Below are 22,581 nucleotides of genomic sequence, written 5' to 3' on the forward strand. Positions count from 1 at the left end.
GAGCAATGTATTAAATGTGAAACATTTCTGTTTCAGAACTGTTCGTCAGGTGGCACAGGAGCAGTTCTTTTTAATGTGCACCAGGTGTTGCATGGGACACAGGCCTCTACTTTTCTTCATTACTCTGCTCTTTACCGTTTTGGGGGTGAGACATTTTTTAATATGCTTACCATTTGTCATTCACTCTTTCACCAGGGACATTCTGGGATTTATGGTCTTAGCTTTTATTAAATGGAAATTTCCCTGTTTTAGTTATCTGCTCTAATTTACTGAGTATTTAAAAAGTAGATTCTGAGCATGGGCATATAAGTTGACATTTTCATACCTTCTTATTTTCAGAGTACCGCCAGAGAGAGAGCTAAACATTCAGGCGACTACTTCACTCTCTTAAGGCATCTTCTTAATTATGCTTATAACAGTAATATTAATGTACCCAATGCTGAAGTTCTTCTCAATAATGAAATTGATTGGCTTAAAAGAATTAGGGTAAGTTGCAGTTAATACTGTTATATATCATTGTTAAAAGAGAGGGTTTATAGTTTTGAGCATTTCGGTTAAATGGAGAGCTCCAAAGTAATCAAACAAACCAAAGGATTGGTGGATATTTATGACTTGTGGAACAAACGTTTCATTAGTTGTATAAAATATGCTTTCTTACTAAAAACTTTGTATGCTGGTGTTCACCTCCTTCCATTTTAGTATTTTGGGCCTTTTTACAAATTGCTAGCTTTAAAAAAAAAAAGCATTCTTAAATTGTTCTTGTAAAAAATGAGTCTGATAGGCTAGCACTTTGATCATAACTCCTGGACATAATTGCGTGAGAATTTGTTTCTGATGGTTTTAGTCTTGAAAATAGCAGTTTTTCTAATAGTATATAAAGCCTGCTTTCTAAGAAATTCTGTAAACTTGCTTCAATGGATCAATTTTTGGAAATTATCTTATGTCCCTCCAGCTCTGTCTTGTACTGGCTTTTCCTTCCCTCTTAGCCTCCCTTTTAAAAGTTAGACATTTATTTATTATTTTATTTTATTTTTTTAATTTGGCAGGATGATGTTAAAAGAACAGGTGAAACGGGTGTTGAAGAGACTATCTTGGAAGGCCACCTTGGGGTAACAAAAGAGTTACTGGCCTTTCAAACTCCTGAGAAAAAGTTTCATATTGGTTGTGAAAAAGGAGGTGCTAATCTCATTAAGGTGAGTTCAGCATTCTTGATCCTTACTAGATTTCATAGCCTTCTAAATGTTTCACCATCAAATCTGTCTAATAGGGGCTGGGGAAGTGGCTCAAGCGGTAGCGCGCTCACCTGGCATGCGTATGGCCTGGGTTCGATCCTCAGTACCACATACAAACAAAGATGTTGTGTCTGCTGAAAACTAAAAAATAAATGTTAAAAATTCAAAAAATAAATAAATAAACCGGAAGTCTTCAACCATTTAAAAAAAAATCTGTCTAATAGCATCAATGTCTCTGGATTAATCATTTCATCAGACTATTTAAAGAGGCAAACCTCCATTTTGTTGTAAGACTGAGTCATGTATGATTTCGAGTTTTTCTTGTATGTGGTAAGTAATTTTTATTCAAAATCGGTTTATTTTAATAGACATCTGATTAGAGTAAGCATTAATGTTAATTTTGTTAAGTAATGCAGTTTATTCTGTCTTTAATACTTTGTTTTAATATGGGAAATTGGATGTGTCTCTTAATTATACGAACTCATGTTTCTAAGTTGGACATTCATCAGAAAATCCAAGTTTCTGAGCTGTAATAAGATCTTAAATTTTGATAAGTAATTTTTAAATTGTTTTCTTACAAGAGACATTTTTTTGTTTTCCTGAATATATTGTTGTTAATATGTAATCATTTTTTCAACTCCTTTTAGGAACTAATTGACGATTTCATCTTTCCTGCGTCCAATGTTTACCTGCAATATATGAGAAATGGAGAGCTCCCAGCTGAGCAGGCTATCCCAGTCTGTAGTTCACCAGCTACGATTAATGCTGGTTTTGAGTTACTTGTAGCATTAGCTGTTGGCTGTGTGAGGAATCTCAAACAGATAGTAGATTCTTTAACTGAAATGTATTACATTGGGACAGCGATAACTAGTAAGTATTTTAAAATATGAAGTTGTGATGATTAATAGTTGTAATTTTTAAATTTTTTATTTGCCAAGTTTCTTTCAGTAAAAATCTGTCATGTTGTTTCTGTTGGTTGCTAGCTTGACATTTTTAGCAAATGGATATATAATTATGATCATTACAAGCAGAGAACCTTATATAGAAAAGTTTTCAAGTGTTTGTTAACTGTTGTAAGTATATAAATATTTGACAAATTAAGTTTCAGCCTTCAAATCTGAAGTAAAATCCCAATTCCAGAGTAGCCAAAGTAAATACAGCTTACAACTAAATTGCATGAGTTAGCGAACCTCTCAGGTACTCACTGAGAATTCATATGAAAACAAGGTTGACCATCAAAGAAAATATGGAGTTTTGAAGATTAGAATGTGAGAAGATACTATTTTGGTGTATTTTACATGTTCTCACTTGATAAACCACATTAAGCCTATGACAGTAGCTGCAGATTCTAGATCTTAAGATATGAAACTGAAGCTCAAAGGGATTGAATGCATATATAAAATAACTGTAAAAACAAACAAATCCAAGGCAATTTCATTTTAAGAAGAAAACCAGTTTATCTACACCACTTAAGAATATAGATGGGCATGGTGGCAAACGCTTTTAAAATAACATCTTAAGTGTTTCTGGTTAAATACACTGCTTAAGAGATTAGACCTGGGCTGGGGTTGTAGCTCAGCACCACATAAAAATAAATAAAATAAGGGTATTTTATCCATCTACAACTGAAAATATAAAATTTTAAGAAGAATAGACCTTTAGCTAACAAATCTAGTGAGGTGATTTTTGTTGCCATTATTTCTTTTAACTTAACGGAGAGGAGTTTGTGCTTATTTTTAAGTAATACATTTACATGGTGAAAACTTCAAGTACTTAAGATTGAGTATACAGTGAAAAGTATGTTTCTGCCCATCCATTTTCCCCAGTCCTCTTTGAAAGTTATAATCATTATCATCAGTTCATGTCTGTCTTCCTACTTCTCTGTATGCAGAATCTACATATAAATGCATGGGGGATACCAGGGATTAAACCCAGGGGCACTCAACCATGAGCCACATCTCCAGCCCTTTTTTATATTTTGAGACAGGGTCTCACTGAGTTGCTTAGCATATAAAATCTTTGTGTGTGGTACTGGTGATTGAACCCAAGGGCCCTTTGATACTGAGCTATGCATCCTGTCCTTTTTAAATGTTTTTGTTTTAAGACCAGGTCTCGCCAAGTTGCTGAGGCTAGCCTTCAACTTGTGATCTTTCTGCCTCGGCCTTTTGAGTCACGGGAATTATGGGTATGCACCACTGCGCCCTGCCAAAACCTTTTTTTTCCCCCCAACTTTTTAACCACAAATGGAAATAAAATACAGTCTAATTCACTCTGTTTTTAATAATATATCTTAATACCTTAATAATATATCTGTCATTGTTCCCTATCTGACATGTAAGTATTGACCTAATTCCATGTATTGGCTTAGATACTTTTCAATTCAATATACTTAAACTTATTTAACTGGTTCCCTAGAAAATGATGATTGTGTTGTTTTCAGGTTTATACTAGGTAGGTGGAGGGAGTTGGGGACATACATTTAGTGATTGACAATTCCTACAGAATTTTTAAATCCATTTTCTGGTTTCCTCCCCAAAATAGCACTGTGGATATAGGCAAAGCAAATGTTACTCTTAGTAGGAGTGGACAAAAGGTCACCTGAAGGTGGAAAAAAGTGTCCAAACTGAGACTGAACCTCGGTGGTTCTAGGATTATTTGAAACTGAGCAAAGCCTCATGTGTTGATATATTTATATAACGTTTCATGCCACAGTGAGATTGAAAGCATGTTTAAGAAAAGAGAATGGGCTGGGGTTGTGACTCAGTGGTAGAGTGCTTGCCTAGCATGTGTGGGGCACTATTCTCAGCACCACATATAAATAAAATAAAGGTCCATTGACAACTAAAAAGTATATATGTTTTTTTAAAAAGCGTATAAAATGATAAGAAAATTAATAATGATGGTTACGGTAAAGATAAAACCAAAGTTAGCACACAGATTAGGATTGAGCCATCTTATATGACTACTTTTAAGACTGCCATATAAATAATACCAGATAAAACATGAGTTTGTAGACATTAATGTTAAGAATCTGCAATGGCCTGTGCTTCTATGTTAGATTGAGGGGATGCAAAGTGAGAACATTCACTGCCTCAGGTAGCTGTGGGGATGGTGAAATTGTCATTATTGTTACTTTATCAGCTTAATAGAGCTTGAAAGTACAGAGTGGTTATGTTCATGCTACAAGACTCTTCCCTTCTTTCAGCTTGTGAAGCACTTACTGAATGGGAATATCTGCCACCTGTTGGACCCCGCCCACCCAAAGGATTTGTGGGGCTGAAAAATGCTGGTGCTACTTGTTACATGAATTCTGTGATTCAGCAACTCTACATGATTCCTTCCATCAGGAACGGTATTCTTGCAATTGAAGGCACAGGTAGTGATGTAGATGATGATATGTCTGGGGATGAGAAGCAGGACAATGAGGTAAATTTTAGTTATTTCTGTTTTCTGTGTTTGAAGTTCTGATGTCAGATACTATTCTCTCTTCCAAGAGAGTGCAGTCATCCCTCAGTATCCACAGGGGATTGGTTCAGATGCCCTGAGGATACCACAATTCTCAGATGTTCAGGTTCCTTATATAAAAAGGTACAGCATTTGCATATAACCTTTATATATATTTTCCTATATACTTCACTTTTTTTTCTAGATTTTTTAAAAATTTTTAGTTGTAAAGACACAATACCTTTATTTTTATTTTTTATGTGGTGCTGAGGATCAAACCCAGTGCCTCACACAAGTGCTCTATCACTGAGCCACAACCCCAGCCCCCTCTCTAGATTTAAATACCTAATACAATGTAAATTCCGTGTAAATAGTTGCTGTACTGTATTGTTTAGACAAGAAAAAATGTCTGTACATGTTCAGCACCAACCCAATTATTTTCCCAATATTTCCCACCTGGGGTTGGTGAATCTACAAATGCAGAACCAGTGGATATGGAGGGCCGACTATATTATACTTTCATCAAATCTGTTAAAAGTATGTTTGAAAGTAGAAATGGACTCTCCTGGTTGAACCTGGATATAGTATGTCTCTAAAGTAACAATGTACCCATCTCCTTTTGATAATAGTTTGAATTATATTTTCACTTTTCTACTTCATATTTTCAATTATATCTCCATTGATTTATGACAAGTTGGACAGTATCTGCCACTTTTACTATATGTTCTAGCTTTTAGGTTGTCCTTACATTTCCCCCAGATCGTAACTCTTCTTGCTTAAAGAATAAACTCCTCTACACTTGAAATAGTATTACATGATCTTGTGAGCAAGTGTAGACTGCCTTTGGCATATCCAGTGCAGAATAAAGCAATGTTAGGTTGTAGGGGTGGATCAGATTTGACATAACTATGATGTGGCTTTTCGAAGAAGAGAATATGGCAAGACCTAAATTGTAGTAATATTTGTACATATCCTATGCTACTTTGTTTTTATTTTATCTTTCCTTGTTTGTTGTGTTAGAACTGAAGAGAAAATCCAAAGTGTATTCTTGTGGTAGTAAATGTCTTAAAATGGTTCATTCCTCAATCCTTCCCTTCAGTCACCAGAATTGGATTTGTTCTGAAGAAACAGTTTACCACTTACAGGGCTGCTAGAACATAACCCTTGCCTCAACTCTTCCACAGACCCACTGGACCTGATGGCCCAAGGAATGGGGGCTGAGCAATTTTACTTTTTGAAAAGACTTCAAGGGGATGTTTATACTCATCTGGTCAAAAGTCACTGCTCTGAGTTCAAATTCTAGTTCTGTGGCCCATCATACATCCCCAGGATGCTGAGTTAAACACAAGTTGATAGAGCTAATTGTACTGGCAAATAGTAGATAAGGCACATGGAATATGAATCAACTTAAGGTGTCCTGCCTTTGCTTCTGTGGTACCTCTGCTTTTATGCTGTCTTCACCCTGCTGCACTATAAGGATTTCAGGGGTGGAGGGGCTTATTCTATTTGTACTTTTGTTTCCCTCCCTAGACTGTAAGTTTCTCTTGGGCAGAGATTGGATAGTATCTGTTTCTATATCAGAGGTCAAACAGCTATTCTTACTGTCATTAGATTATGATGCTCAACAATTCTGTCTTAATGTTACATATACCACAACTAAATTTCTTAATGTGGTAAAATACACGTAATTGACCATTTTAACCATTTTTAAGTGTACAGGTCAGTATTCAATATATTTATATTGTTGTACATCACCATTCTTCTCTCGAGTTTATTTTCATCTTGCAAAACTGAAATTCTGTCCCCATTAAACAACCTCTTTTTCCCCTGTCCCCCCAATTGCTGAGATCCACCATTCTATTTTTATGAATTATACCACTCCTAAGTCCCTTATATAAGTGGAATCAAAGAGTATTTGCCATTTTATAGCTTGACTTCCTTCATTTAGCATAATGTCCTCAAGGTTCATTCATGTTAGAATGTAATAGAACTTCCTCTTTTTCATTTTATTTTTTTAAATATTTATTTATTTTTTAGTTTTAGGTGGACACAATATCTTTATTTAACATTTATGTGGTGCTGAGGATCGAACCCAGTGCCCCGCACATGCTGGCGAGAGCTCTACCACTGAGCCACATCTCCAGCCCCAGAACTTCCTCTTTTTAATATTTGAATAATAGTACATTGTATGTACATACCACATTTTGCTTATCCATTTGTGTGTGGATACTTGGGTTGTTTCCTCATTTTTTAACTATTTAAAATTTTTAATTTAAAGACAGGGTTTTACTAAGTTGCCTGGGCTGGCCTTGAACTTGTGATCTTCCTGCCTACTGCCTAAGCCCCCTGAATAGCTGATTTCATTCATGTGCACCAGCTCTTTTTTTTTTTTTTTTTTTTTTTTTTTTTTTTTTTTTTTTTGAGGAATTTGTTTTTCTACCCCAAATGTACCATTTTACATTAACACCATAGGTACATGAGGGTTCCGATTTCCCACATCCTTGCCAACCCTGTCTGTCATAGTTGTCATCCTAATTGAGCATGAGTAGTATCCTGTGGCAGTTTCAATTTGAATTTCCCTAATGACTAGTGATTTTAAGTTTCTTTTCCTATTCTTATTGGCCATTTGCGTATCTTTTTTGAAGAAATACCTCTCTAAAACTTTTTGTCCATTTTTAAAATTGTGGTGTGTTAAGTTTTAGGAATTCTCTATTCGAGATTAAATCCCTCATCAAATAAGTGATTTGCAAATATTTTTTCCCATTCTATGAATTGCCCTTTCAATGTATTTACAAAAAAAAAAGTTTTTATTTTTCATGAGGTCAAATTTGTTTTGTCACCTGTCCTTTTGGTGTCGTATCTAAGAAATCATTACCAACTCCAATGTCTTGAAGCTTTTACCTTGTTGTCTTTAAAAGTTAGGGTTTCAGCTCTTACATTTAGGACTTGGTTGCATTTGAATTAGTTTTTAGACATAAAAAATTTTAGATAAGGATCCAACTTCATTATTTTGTATGTATCTGGTTTTCCCAACACTGTTTGTTAACGAGTACTACTACTGTTAATATGTATGAGTTAGGATGTTTAGAGTTCCGCTTTCTATATGTTACCTCATAATCCCCACAATAGCTGTATGAATATAATTAAAATTTATAAATTTATAAATTGGAATTTAAGTGCTTTGGAAATAAGAAACATAAGTAAACTACAAATCATTTCTTCCCTAACTGGCATTTGTCTCACCATATTTTTTACATTTTAGATTAGCTCATTAATTAATGATATTTTTTGGTTTCTAGAGCAATGTTGATCCCAGGGATGATGTTTTTGGCTATCCTCAACAATTTGAAGACAAACCAGCATTAAGTAAAACAGAAGATAGAAAAGAATACAATATTGGTGTCCTAAGACACCTTCAGGTCATCTTTGGTCATTTAGCTGCTTCTCGACTACAATACTATGTGCCCAGAGGATTTTGGAAACAGTTCAGGTAAACTATGAATGAATAACAATAGGGATCATCTTTTGTTTTCTTTTTGTTATATTTAAATATGTAGGGATATTTCTTAAAACTTGATGAACATACTCAATACATTAATATTAAACTTCTATAATATATGTTTTGAAGCCGGGCCTGGTCATGTATGCCTTAGCAAGTTCCTGTCTCAGAATTAAAAAGGGCCGTGGATGTGGGTTAGTGGTTAAGCATCCCTGGGTTAAATCTCTTGCACCAAAAATAGATAAATGTTTTGAGACGTCTACCTTTGTTATGCAAATGTCTGATATGTACACAAATAGTATGAAACCTTAATATTTATCACCCAACTTCAACAGTTGTCCACTCATAGCCAATCTTATTTAATCTGTATTCTATAATCTACCTCTTTCCAGATTGTTTGGAGGTAAAAGATAGTTTCACCCATATGTGTCTCTAATATCTGTTTTAAAACATAACCATAGAACTGTTACTATGTCTTTTTTAAAAAAAAAAAAATCCTTTATATCAAATGTGATCAGTGTTTGAACTTAACCCACTTATCTCATAAATTATTTTCACTGGTATTTTTTAAAATTGGGATCCAGAGCCAGGCCCAATGGCACTCACCTATAATTCCAGTAATTTGGGAGGCTGGGGCAGAGGATTGCACCCCTTGGTATAATCCCTAGTACTGCCCCAATAATCAGGATCTGGATGAGGTTCATAATACCACAAATGGTTAATAATGCCTCTTAAGTTTCTTTTGGTCATTGTTGCAAAATTCCCCCCACCCTGCCTTTTTTAATTTTTTTTAATACAGTTGTTTATGGAGGGGAACAGGTAGTTAACACTACAAGTTTTCCCAGTCAGAATTTTGTTGATGGGGTCCCCAGGGTATTTTAGTGTTTCCTATTTTCTTAATTCTCCGACATCTGTAAGAGATGTAAGATGGAGACTTGAGCAGATTCAAGTGATGTTTTTAATTTTGTGGAATGGCAGTGAGGCTCCCTTTTTACATATGAGGATATTTAGATTTCTTGTGAACCCCCTGCCTGATATACAGTGGCTTCACCATCACTACCACATTTTATTCCCCTAACTAGGCCCCTCCTTGATCTGTACTAGTGATTCAAGTTTATAGCTTGGATTTTATCACTCAGTTTTCTCTCTTACAATACCTTTTTCCCCCTAAAGCTAGTGGAGCTCACACTTAATGTAAACTAGCACTTTTCAATTTACCACACTTCAGACATTATTTGTTAAAATCAATTTGTTTCATTATTAGAAACAGTACCAGTCTATTTAATTTATTGAAAATGTGAACTAAACTTCCCGTTTGTGTGTGTGTGAGTGTCTCCCAATTTTTTTAGTTTCAAAATTTTCAGAAGTATAGTAAAGGGGAAGTCATCACTGTTATTTTATGTTCTTTACCTAGATCTGTCTAATTGCTAGCATTTTGCCATATTTGCTTGTTTTTCCGTGCGTATACTTGGTTTTGGGGTTTTGGTTTATTTTTGTAAACCATTTGATAGTAATCTGAAAACATGACACTTCATACCCAATGAATTTAATGTTAATCATCTCTAATAATATCAGTACATATTCCAGTTTCCTCAAAATGGTTTTATAGTGAAGCTTTTGTTTTTTTATATCCCAATCTGGAATACACAGGAAAGAACCAAAAAGAGGGGCTGGAGTTGTGGCTCAGTGGTAGAGTGTTTGCCTAGTATGTGTGAGGCACTGGGTTTGATTCTCAGCACCACATATAAATAAATAAATTAAATATTAAGGTCCATCAACAACTAAAAAAAAAGAATCAAAAAGAATTTAATTCACCTTCTTATTCTTTTTTAGTCTAGAATCAGCTCCCTAATTTGCGACTTTTATGGCATTGAAATTTTTTGAGAGTACAGGCCAGTTGTCCTTTTTTTTTTTTTAAACCAGGGATTGAACCCAGGAGCACTTAGCCACATCCCCAACCCATTTTTATATTTTAATAAGCAACAGTGTCTTGCTCACTTGCTGAGGCTGGCTTTGAACTTGTGATCCTCCTCCTGCCTCGGCCTTCTGAGCCGGGATTACAGGCATGTGCCACCGTGCTCAGCACAGACCAGTTGTCGTATTGAATGTCTGTCTTGATTTGTGTGATTATTTCCTCATGGTTAGATTTAGGTCAAGCTTTTAGGGGAGGAAAGCAGGAAAACTACATCGATGATGTTCTATGCTTCTCAGTGTGTCCAGTTGGGAAGCATATGCTATCCATGTGTTTAATTATTGATGGTAATGACTTTGATGCCCCAGTGTCTTAACAGATTTCTCCATTGCAAAGGGTAACTTTTCTCTTTTATAATTAATAAGTTGACATCTAGACTATGTACACATTGCAAAGTATAGCAAGTCGTGTGTAGTTCAAATTTCCAAAAACAAATAAAATGGACTGGTTTTTCAAATAATGCAACAAATTTATTTTCACAAGTGATAGAAGTATTTTTCAAAAGACAGTTCTTCTGAAGTGTCTAAAATATAATTCAGCATAGCTCTTGCTTAGAATAAATATGTATACTCCGTGTATTAGTTTATTTACGTAAATACAAAATTGGATGTCATTGATAGTTTTCAGCAGTGCTTGGGCTTTACCAATGTCAGTTCTCATTTTGTGGTATACATAAGTGATACTTTGTTTTGTCACATCACCTGAAGCAACCTCAACTTTCTTGGACCCATACTATCTGTCAGCCACACCAGTACTTTCCTCTTTCCTCATGTAGTTGAGGAAGAAAATTTCAGTGTACATATGCTGTCATTTGTGGTTACATTGCTTTCTTTTCCCCTCAAAAATACAATGTATGTACAGTGTATATATTGTTGTCATATGTTAAATGTTTTATTTCATTCATTTCTTAGGCTTTGGGGCGAGCCTGTTAATCTGCGTGAACAACATGATGCTTTAGAATTTTTTAATTCATTGGTAGATAGTTTAGATGAAGCTTTAAAAGCCTTAGGACATCCAGCTATGCTAAGTAAAGTCTTAGGAGGGTCCTTTGCTGATCAGAAGATTTGCCAAGGCTGTCCACATAGGTAAGTGCTAATTACAGATTGGAAGTGTAAGTAGTATTATTTATATACTAACAAAAATAAAATTTTTGCTGTATTAAACCTAAAAGATGGTGGACTTGGAGTAGTATTCCCTATTAAAGTGAAATACTCATTTGTAAAATAACATCATTTATCATTTTGCTTAAAAATGTTTGTATACAGTACAGCAAGAATGAGAGAACAAATTGTGTTTGTGTGCTTTGTTGTGTGTTTAGTTTTTTACTTTAAATGTGGAAACTGTTGCCGGGCATGGTATCATACCTATAATTCCAGCTTTTGTGGAGGCCAAAGTAGGAAGATGGAAAATTCAAGGCCAGCCTGGGCAACTTAGCAAGACCCTATCTCAAAATGGGCTGGAAATATAGCTGTTTGGTAGAGTACCCCAGGTTCCATCCCCAGTCCAGATGGACGGAAGGAAGTAAAGTGTTTAATTAATGATACCTATTAACAATAGCAATGAGGCATGATGGTGCCTCCCTATAGTCCCAGCAACTCCAGAGGTTGAGGCAGGAAGATCCCAAGGTCAAGACGTGGTTTGGTAACCTAGCAAGATGCTGTTTCCGAAGAAAAACCTCATTATAAGTCAAATTGATCATATATATATAGCCAAGAGTTGAGTTTGTGTATGGTTGTTGGAGGCACTTAGTGTTTAAACATAGAGAAATCATGAGGGGTAAAGAATACTTTATAAATAATAATTTTATGGTTTTATAATTTTACCATTCATTCTGAATTGGTGTATGTACTTACTTAGCCTGGGCAACTTTTGGCCTTCTTGCAAAGACCGTTTACATCGTTAGGAAAACAATAAGATTATCACTTTAACCTCTTTTTTTTTTTTTTTTTTTGGTGACACCAGGAGTTAAAGGGTACCACTGAACAACATCCCCATCTCTAGCCTTCTTTGTTTGTTTGTTTTTGTAGTCTAGGTCTTTCTAAGTTGCTGAGGCTGGCCTCAAACTTGCAATACTCCTGCCTGAGCCTCCTGAGTCCCTGGGATTACAGGCATGTGCCACTGTCCTCAGCTTAATTTTTTGTTTTTAATTATTGATAATATGGCCAACTTTTTGCTCATCTTTTCTGTCGGTCCTCAGTTTGTTTTGGACAGTTTACCAAATTACCTGGAAATGATTTGTGTTCTTTGCCAAATGAAAATGTAAATGATCATGTTCATGAAGTCAGATCCTTACTGCCTGATCAATAGCTGAACTAGTCTTTTTCTTATTACGTGCCAAACCATACATAGAGAGTCCCAAGACTGTATGTTATAGGGCTTTACTTTGCATAATAAAACAGGTCAACAAACTATATAACAAGCCAAATCCAGCCCATCACCTGTTTTTGTAATATTATTGGAACGTACTCAGTTTTATACTGTGTGACTCTTTTTGCTACAATAGCAGAATTAAGTAGCTGCCACAGAGACCATAGGACCCATAGTTTCTATCTAAACATATCACTGGTAGACTATAAGGAGCTTAAGCTGTTAAGTCCAAATATATTTGGCTTCAAAACTTTTTTTCTCTAGCAAGTTTGTCATAAAAACAAGAAACCTAATATGTTGAGTGTTTTAGAACGACCAAATATAGTGACAAGCACGAGCAAATGATCAGTAAATGTTAGCTATCAGTATTGGTAACATTCTGTGAGTTAGGAGCTTCATTATTATTACATAATAAATATTGCAAATGTAGTTTGCATAAAGTCCTTTTTGATTGTTTCTTAAATAATATCTTTAGGTACGAATGTGAAGAATCTTTTACGACTCTGAATGTAGACATTAGAAATCACCAAAATCTTCTTGATTCCTTGGAACAGTATGTCAAAGGAGATTTATTAGAAGGTGCAAATGCATATCATTGTGAAAAATGCAATAAAAAGGTATGGATTGTCCAGCTTTAAAATAATTATGATGACATTTATCCTCAAAATTCACCCTTTGGAAAAAATATCTACCCTACTTTGTCATAGCAGTAATAGAGAGATAGTCAAGAGGACAGCTGATTTAATGATTTATTGGGCGAAGAAGGTTAAAAAGTACCATAGAGGTGATGAACATGTGGATGATTTTTAGAAGTCATAATAACTTGACACCACATTACATTCTCTTGCTAATAGAGGAAAATGCTTCACCTCTCATGTCCTTTACTTGGAGAAAACCATTAATTTATTTAACCACTTAAGATTTGCCACCTGTGTTTAGCACTTGGATTAGATATTTGGACTGATCTAATTAGTTTTTATCTGTGGGAACTTAGCAGTTCTTTGAGGGAGATGATTTCATAGGTAGTAAATATTATATATCTTTTCAGGTTCCCAGGCCCTCTCACCTACAAATTACTGCATTATGTTGCCTTACCAACCACTTAGAGAAGTGTAGAGGTTGCAAAAGCCATACTACTTGCCTGCCTCCCACACCTCTGTGACATGAGACAAGTCACTTAACCTCTCGGGAACTTCTTATCCTCATCTTTAAGATTCAGTGGTACCTGCTTGAGAGGGTTGTAAGGATTAAATGTGTTACTGTTCGTGCAGCATTTAAAATATTACCTGGCATCTAATTGCCCAATAAATAACTTGTTCTATTTCTTTGGTTTTCTCACACCAAACCACCTTCATTAGAACAACATTAAACATCAAGTAGTAATGGCTAGGTAGTTATGACCGTGTAAGAACCAGGCATTTCTTTACACATAAAAATCCAAGTAAGTCTTAAAGGGAGTTTGATAATATCATTTAAAGATTTGCTTGTTTTTTTGTTTGTTTGTTTGCAGTGGATTATAAGAAAGCAGCCAATAACTTTCTCTTTATTTTTAGGTTGATACCGTAAAGCGCTTGCTAATTAAAAAATTACCTCCTGTTCTTGCTATCCAACTAAAACGATTTGACTATGACTGGGAAAGAGAATGTGCAATCAAGTTCAATGATTATTTTGAATTTCCTCGTGAGCTGGACATGGAACCTTACACAGTTGCAGGTGTTGCTAAGCTGGAAGGAGATAATGTAAACCCAGAGAGTCAGCTGATACAACAGAATGAGCAGTCTGAAAGTGAGACTGCAGGAAGCACAAAGTATAGGCTTGTGGGTGTGCTTGTACACAGTGGTCAAGCAAGTGGGGGACATTATTATTCTTACATCATTCAAAGGAATGGTGGAGATGGTGAGAGAAATCGCTGGTATAAATTTGATGATGGAGATGTAACCGAATGTAAAATGGATGACGATGAGGAAATGAAAAATCAGTGTTTTGGTGGAGAATACATGGGAGAAGTGTTTGATCACATGATGAAGCGCATGTCATACAGGCGCCAGAAAAGGTGGTGGAATGCTTATATACTTTTCTATGAACGAATGGACACAATAGACCAAGACGATGAGTTGATAAGATACATATCAGAGCTTGCTATCACCACAAGACCCCATCAAATAATAATGCCATCAGCCATTGAGAGAAGTGTACGGAAACAGAATGTACAATTCATGCATAACCGAATGCAGTACAGTTTGGAGTATTTTCAGTTTATGAAAAAACTGCTTACATGTAATGGTGTTTACTTAAACCCTCCTCCAGGTAAGTGTTGAGAGTTTGGTTTCTTAATAATAAAGAATAATTCATACTTGAAGGGTTTCCAAGCATTGACATGTTTAAGTTCATAAAATATTGATATTTTTAAGTGGGTCTAAGTTTTTGCTTATTTTAAGGTCACATTTAAGATGGCTGGTACCTTTGAGCAATAAATTAACTGTTTGGAGACAGGAAGTTTAGTTTGTTTTAAGGATTTTTTTCCTCACTGATTTGAAAATGCTTTCATGAGCTGCTAAAATCAAGGAATAAGAATTATTTCCTGGGGTGGGGCCGTAGCTCACTTGGTAGAACGCTTGCCTAGCATGTGTGGGGCACTGGGTTTGATCCTTAGTACCACATAAAAATAAGGTAAAGGCATTTTTGTGTCCATCTGCTATAAAAAATACTTTTTAAAAAATTGTTTTTTAAGTAGCAGGAAAAGGGGTATTTAACAGATTTAGGACTTCTCATGAATGCAGACTTGTTGGAAAATGGGGCTTGAAAATAGAAATTTGATTTTTTTTATATATATATATATATATATCTGCATTTTATTTATAGGGCAAGATCACCTGTTGCCTGAAGCAGAAGAAATCACTATGATTAGTATTCAACTTGCTGCTAGGTTCCTCTTTACTACAGGATTTCACACAAAGAAAATAGTCCGTGGCTCTGCCAGTGATTGGTACATTGCTTTGACTTTTCATTCCTAGTATACTGACATTTGATTTGGTTCTTTAATAGAACTTCTTTTACTTTTTCCAAACCATGAGGATCTTGTTTCAATTTTGAAGTGTGTTTAAAAAAAAAAAAAAAAAAATTCTTGGTAGCAGTGGTGAGATTAGATTAAAATACTTAGACTAAATATGGCTAGTTTTACTTACTCATCCAAGAGTAAGATGTTAAGGAAAGTGGGGGCTATTTTGTCATGGAACGTTAGAGTAGATTTTTCAGAGTACCATGCAAACTTTTGCTAATTTTTTTAAGTCATTGAGAAAAGACCCAAGTCATAGTATTCACCTATCCGTTTAATGTTAGTACTAGAAGCAACCATTTGCTGCTTCTCTCTCCAGCAGTAGAGGCCTTTACTTTTTTTCTTTTGGTTCATAGAGATCTATCCCTTTTGTATATAAAATAAGTCAAATATAAGCCATATTGATAGTCATAGATATTTTTGTTTGTTTTAGGTATGATGCATTGTGTATTCTCCTTCGCCACAGCAAGAATGTACGTTTTTGGTTTGCTCATAATGTCCTTTTTAATGTTTCAAATCGCTTCTCTGAATACCTTTTGGAATGCCCAAGTGCAGAAGTGAGGGGTGCATTTGCAAAACTTATAGTTTTTATTGCACATTTTTCCTTGCAAGATGGGCCATGTCCTTCACCTTTTGCGTCTCCTGGACCTTCTAGTCAGGTAATTGTACAGTTTGCTTTCTAATGATTAAATGCTTACCAAAGAATAATGTTTGCTAGAAGTTGTAGTCACAGGCTTATGTTCATCTCTTTTGATATGTTTACTTCATATGTGTGCATACACACAGAATCTAATGTCTCAAGTTCTGTGAAAACTACTATATGGAAATGCATTAAAAGGGGCTGGGACCTGGGTACAGTGGTACACACCTATAATCACACTGACTGAGGATAAGGCAGTAGGATTATAAATTTTTAAGACCAGCCTAGGGAACTTAGATCCCGTCTCAAAATGAAAAAAATAAAAAGGAATGGAGATGTGGCTCAGGTAAAGTACCTCTGAGTACAATCCCCAGTACCAGGAAAAAAGAAAGAAATGAATAGTGATTACTGACCTTTTAAAACATAAGGGAGCTGGGTGTGGTGGCTTGTACCTATAATCCCAACAACTCAGGAGGCTGAGGCAGGATAATAATAATAAAGAAACTCTTACTGTTCAGATACATACAGTAGCTTAATTATAAACTTGAGTAAATTTTTCTATCTTAAAGGGTTTTTTAATGGACTTAAAATTTACGATAATGTGAAGGATTTATAATGAAATCTACCCAGATCTTTATTCCCTTTCCCAACCATCAACCCTTTCAAATAGTTTGTGTAATCAGTTCTTCCATAAATTTATGCTTGTATGAAGAGAGTTATACCTGCACGTTGTTGCTGAGAAACAGCTACTGTTTTATATTTTACAGGCTTATGACAACTTAAGCTTGAGCGATCACTTACTACGAGCAGTACTAAATCTCTTGAGAAGGGAAGTTTCAGAGCATGGACGTCATTTACAGCAGTATTTCAACTTGTTTGTAATGTATGCCAATTTAGGTAAGAATTTAGGTTTTCATAATCTGTATGTTATATGGTGAAATCGTTTAGGTCAATTGATCACATATAACCTAGTTTAACGTAGAAATTTTGTACAGGAAACCTTATACTTTATAGTAATTCATGTGTTACTGCTCTGCATTAGACACAGATGAGAATCTTATGTCGTCACATTTTGTCTCCTAAAACACTGCCAGATTCGGCTGCTTTTTGAACATACTCATTTCTAGGCCCCAATCTCACACTGATTGAATCAGAATTCCCAAAGTTAATTTATGGAACCTATATTTTATAAAGGTCCCTAGATGATTGTAGTACTTCCCAAGTTTTGAATAGAGGTCTACATATAACTTTTTCTTGAAGTAAACAAAATTAAAATGAGGGATAGTATAAATATTCACTTAGCTGGATGTGGTGATGCACGCCTGTAATCCCAGCTAGTTTGGAGGCTAAGCACTCAGGAAGATCACAAGTTCGAGGCCAGCCTCAGTTACTTAGCAAAAGTCTGTCTCAAATTTTAAAAAACATTTTTTTAAATGACTGGGGATGTAATTCAATGTTAGAGTGACCCCTGGATTTTTGTTTATTTATTTATTATTTATATATTTCATATAAATATAAAATTCCCCTCTTGCCTCATTTAAGGGACTAGATGTAGCTCAGTGGTATAGAACTCTTGCCTAGCCTACATGAGGCCCAGGGTTCCACTCCAGCACCACAAGAAAAACTTAGGAATTTGCTTAAATTATTCTATTGTTGCCACTATATGACAGCTGTCCTTTTCAAAGTAGCCTACTCTGACATCACTATATCATTTCTTTTCATTGGTTACTGAAATTTACCTAAAAATTTATGCTATACTTGGTTCTACTTTTTCTATTGTATTTTGATAGCAACCAAATTTTTCTGTTGCTCCCCCACTAGATTGCACAATAGCCCTTGGTAAATGTTTGTTTGCTGAATGGATGGGTGGTGAGGAATATCATAGAATATATTTTCATTGTTATTTGGGGCGGGTGTTCTGTTTTGGCCTAGGGTAGGTAAATTTCTTATGATTATGATTGAAATTATGAAAATTACTAATGAGATGATAGTGTTCTGATCCCAAAATGATTGAGACATTCCAGTTAAAATCTTAGTGATGATAATATTTATTTGGCCAGTTTAGGAACTGATCTATCCAAAATTAAGTTCTGTACCCAAGCATCCCTGTCATTTCCCGTGTTTTCTGTATGAGCTCGCTCTGCTGATACATGGCCCTTTTAACATCAGGAACATTTTACTTTCCGTTTGTCTCTGTAGTTGATCATCTTTTCCCTTACCTTTCCGTACCAGAGGCATTTGGTATTTGTAGTTGAGAAAGAAGAGGAAATATATTACACAAACACTAACTAGAATCTGTATTTCAAACTTAGAAATTCCACATTTAGGCATTCACAAAAATATTATTCTATTCAACTTCCCCTTTAGATATTGCATATTCATAAAGCACATATCATTGTTCACTAATAAAATTTCCCTGCTAAAGGCAAATACAGGTCTATAAGCCTCAATATGAAGCCCTTAAGAACAGATATGCTGGGATTGGATTGTGGCTTAGTGGTAGTGCACTCGCCTAGCATATGTGAGACCCTGGGTTTGATCCTTAGCACCATATAAAGATAAGTGAATATAAGTATTGTGTCCATCTACAACCAAAAAATTAAAAAAATATATTCTTATGTGATTCAAAATTGCTTGGGTTTAAGAAAAATAAGGCAGTGCATATGCCATATATAATGTATCTGAGTCTAAACAGCTCCTTATAACTAAACACATTAATATCCCTGGAGTAAAATGTAAATGAGTGTTGTATGTTTATTAAAACATAAACCGGGGCCAGGGTTGTGGCTCTGTGGTAGAGCGCTTGCCGAGCATGCATGAGGCACTGGGTTGGATCTCAGCACCACATAAAAATAAGCAAAATAAAGGTATTGTGTCCATCTACAACTGAAAATATATTTAAAAATAAATAAATGGGGACGGGAGGGGGAAGACTGCAAATAGCCTGTTTTCAGTTCAGGCTAGGTTTTCCTACCAAATACATATTTTTGATACCAACTTTATGAAAGAAATTTGATTATAATAAGAACTTTTCTCAGGATTTCAGATAAGGGTTATAGATGTGAATTTATTGTGTTAAAATAGTCTACTGTCTTAATAGGATATGGAAGCAAACCAAAATGTAGTTGCCATTAAGTTAAATATGTTCATGGTTATAATAGGGAAAATATAAAGTACTATGGATGTGCATCTTTGGGGTAGAAGATTTAATGGGGAAGTTGACATGGGAATTCCTTACCTGAGTTTTCCATGCAGGGTGAACAGCAAATACAAATACGTGGAATTAACTTGGTGTTGCTCGTTGTCCAATGACAGTTGTTCAGTCTATTTAGAATTGATATAGTATTGGCAGAAGTGGTGAACAGGAGTCCCTGTTCATGTTATTCTGGCAAGCCTTGTGAAAGAGGTCTGGCTTATATTTTTGAAGCATTGATGATGAGCTGTTGTGGGTCTCTGAACAGACATGCCTTCTAGAAAGATCTACAATAGAGTAGGACTAGAGGTGGTTAAAATGAACTGTAGACAAAAGATCATTCTGGCCTATACTGCAGAACTAGCATTGAGAGGAATACAAGTAGATTCTAGTACTTGATAAAGAGAGTCTGTGGCATTTGGTGATTGGATATTCAGGGGAGGGAGCATGAAATAGATGTTAACAATGATGCCCAGGGGCTGGGGTTGTGGCTCAGCAGTACAGCACTCGCCTAGCACATGAGAGGCCCTGGGTTAGATCCTCCGCACTACATAAAAATAAATTAAAAAAACAAAGAATGATGCCCAGGATTCCAGTTTGACCAACTCGAAAGATAATAGTGCCACTGAGTTGGGGAAACTCCAGAGGAAAAGCATGGGGGAAGAGGATGATTTCAGTTTGGGCAGATTCAGTTTGCGCCTGTGTGACACCCAGTTGCCTGAGCAATTTAGTGAGACTCTGTCTCAAAAAAAGAGCCAGGGATGCCGTGCACCATGGCGCCCACCTATAACCCCAGCGGCTCAGGAGGCTGAGGCAGCAGGATTGCAAGTTCAAAGCCAGCCTCAGCAATTTAGCAAGGCCCCAAGAAACTTGTTTGAGACCCCGTGTCAAAATAAAAAGGGCTAGGGATGTGGCTCAGTGTTAAGCGCCCCTAGGTTCAATCCCTGGTCCCCCCCAAAAAGAAAAAGAAAAAGCCAGGGATGTACATCAGTAATAGAGCGCACCTGGGTTCAATAACCAGTACTGCAAAAAAAGAAAAGAATAAAAGATGGGAGCAGGAAAAAGGTAGTTAAAAATCTAAGAAGGAAGTAGTTACAGTTTGAAAACTGCTCTGTTCCTTTACCTCATGAAGGGAAATAGAAACCAAATTGGCATGAATTTTGAGGAGTGAGAAAATGAGAAAGTAAACCAAATATAAGCATCTTTTTCAGGAAGTTTGCAGAGGAAAGAGGAGAGGCAATTTATAAAAAGTTCTTATTTCTCCATTTAATAGTTATCATCCCTATGATAAAGGTTGCCATCTTCGTCAGTCCTTTTGGGCTCTCCAGGCCCCAGAAAGTTCATGTTCCACATAGCCCAGTATAACCAGAAGGTTATAGTCATGGTTGCTGTTTATCAATTTTAATATTTAAGTCTAGTTATACCTAATCTGTGAATTTTCTATCCCAATTTAAGTCTGAATGCTAAGGAAATGTAATACACTTCTGACATAAGAATTTGATAGACCTATTGAATACTATCTTTTTTATTCGCAAAGCCCTTATCCTAATGCTTTTCTTCCTCTCTTCCTTCTACCGTCTCTTTCACTGTAGGTGTGGCAGAAAAGACACAGCTGCTCAAACTAAGTGTACCTGCTACCTTTATGCTTGTGTCTTTAGATGAAGGGCCAGGTCCTCCAATCAAATATCAGTATGCTGAATTAGGCAAATTATACTCAGTAGTGTCACAGCTGATCCGCTGTTGCAATGTCTCATCAAGGATGCAGTCTTCAATAAATGGTAAAGTAGAAAGCCTCATTCTTCCCAATAATTTTGAAATATTGCTGGGCTATATAGCACTTGATCAAATGTTAATTCTGAAAATGTTTAAATACAAAATAAGAGTCTGGAGGAAGGTCCATGTTTGGAAATATTTTTGAGTGCTTATACCTTTTTCACATGTTTAACAGGGAATTCTTTTCTGTCTGCTTGCTACTCAAGTTGACACTTTGTTTATGGCATACTTAAAGAGTTAACTTTTTGCATTATGTCATCTTGGGATATCTAATCATGGTAACATAATATTCATTGTGCTTAAGAAACATGATTTATGAAGTTATTTTTCAAAAATAAATTCACAGGCTACCTTTATGGTGAAATCAATGTATTGTTATTACAGAAAAGTTTATTAGTTGTTCATTGCCAAATCTACATTCCAGGTAATCCTCCTCTTCCCAATCCGTTTGGTGATCCCAATTTATCACAACCTATAATGCCAATTCAGCAGAATGTGGCAGACATTTTATTTGTGAGAACAAGTTATGTGAAGAAAATCATTGAAGACTGCAGTAACTCAGAGGAAACTGTTAAATTGCTTCGTTTTTGCTGCTGGGAGAATCCTCAGTTCTCATCTACTGTCCTCAGTGAACTTCTCTGGCAGGTTAAAGGAACATATAAACATTGATAAATCTCTGTGATTTGATTTGTTATTCCTTTAAGTTGTTCACTCTCTCTGGCCTGTTTTTAGGTTGCATATTCCTACACCTATGAACTTCGGCCTTATTTGGATCTCCTCCTACAAATCTTACTGATTGAGGACTCCTGGCAGACTCACAGGTGGATACTTGTTTTCGTTACTGGACTACTTATATGTGCCTAGGTGTTAGACATAATTGCAATAGTCACCACTTTAGAGTCCTAGTGAATATTTTATCTTAAAAAATTCAAAAACAGCTAGGTGTATTGGCATGCACCTATAATCCCAGCTACTCAGGAGGCTAAGGCCAACCTAGGCAATTTAGTGAGATCCTGTCTCAGATTTTTAAAAAGGGCTGGGGGTGTGGTTCAGTGATAGTGCTTGCCCCCAGCATCATATTTTTATTTTGTTTTTTGTTGTTGTTTTTTTGTTTGGTTGGTTTTTGTTTTGTTTTTTTCTTCTCGTTGCCTGAGTTTCATACTTAACATTCTAACATCATTTCTTTGAATCAAATTTTTAAATTATAGTCATGCATACTGATGGGATTTATTGTTACATATTTATACATGCACATAATAGAGTAATTTGACCAATATTACTGCCCTATACTTCTCTTCCTCCCTCCAGCATAAGCATTTGGTAAATATTTAAGTTCATTGATGATTCCCTTGAAGTTTTTTAGGATTAGTTCGCATTAGTTTTAGAATTAGTTGCTTGAAATATTT

General features: G+C 35.6%; 1 protein-coding gene across 3 annotated transcripts in view; it reads left to right on the forward strand.

Annotated features, from left to right (window-relative positions):
* Usp9x (ubiquitin specific peptidase 9 X-linked) overlaps positions 1 to 22,581 on the forward strand; it is a 109,630-nt gene that overhangs the window by 83,506 nt on the left and 3,543 nt on the right. For all 3 annotated transcript variants that reach the window (XM_071606465.1, XM_027927263.3, XM_071606466.1), the window contains exons 27-41: positions 37 to 145; positions 340 to 486; positions 1,047 to 1,193; positions 1,880 to 2,102; positions 4,438 to 4,658; positions 7,976 to 8,166; positions 11,059 to 11,232; positions 12,990 to 13,131; positions 14,068 to 14,821; positions 15,377 to 15,500; positions 16,003 to 16,228; positions 16,977 to 17,106; positions 20,995 to 21,180; positions 21,600 to 21,820; positions 21,908 to 21,996. In XM_071606465.1, coding sequence (XP_071462566.1) covers positions 37 to 145; positions 340 to 486; positions 1,047 to 1,193; positions 1,880 to 2,102; positions 4,438 to 4,658; positions 7,976 to 8,166; positions 11,059 to 11,232; positions 12,990 to 13,131; positions 14,068 to 14,821; positions 15,377 to 15,500; positions 16,003 to 16,228; positions 16,977 to 17,106; positions 20,995 to 21,180; positions 21,600 to 21,820; positions 21,908 to 21,996 — 3,084 coding nt within the window. The remainder of the gene's footprint in view (positions 1 to 36; positions 146 to 339; positions 487 to 1,046; positions 1,194 to 1,879; positions 2,103 to 4,437; positions 4,659 to 7,975; positions 8,167 to 11,058; positions 11,233 to 12,989; positions 13,132 to 14,067; positions 14,822 to 15,376; positions 15,501 to 16,002; positions 16,229 to 16,976; positions 17,107 to 20,994; positions 21,181 to 21,599; positions 21,821 to 21,907; positions 21,997 to 22,581) is intronic.

The sequence above is a fragment of the Marmota flaviventris genome, chromosome X (assembly GCF_047511675.1).
Source record: "Marmota flaviventris isolate mMarFla1 chromosome X, mMarFla1.hap1, whole genome shotgun sequence".
Classification (NCBI taxonomy): domain Eukaryota; kingdom Metazoa; phylum Chordata; class Mammalia; order Rodentia; family Sciuridae; genus Marmota; species Marmota flaviventris.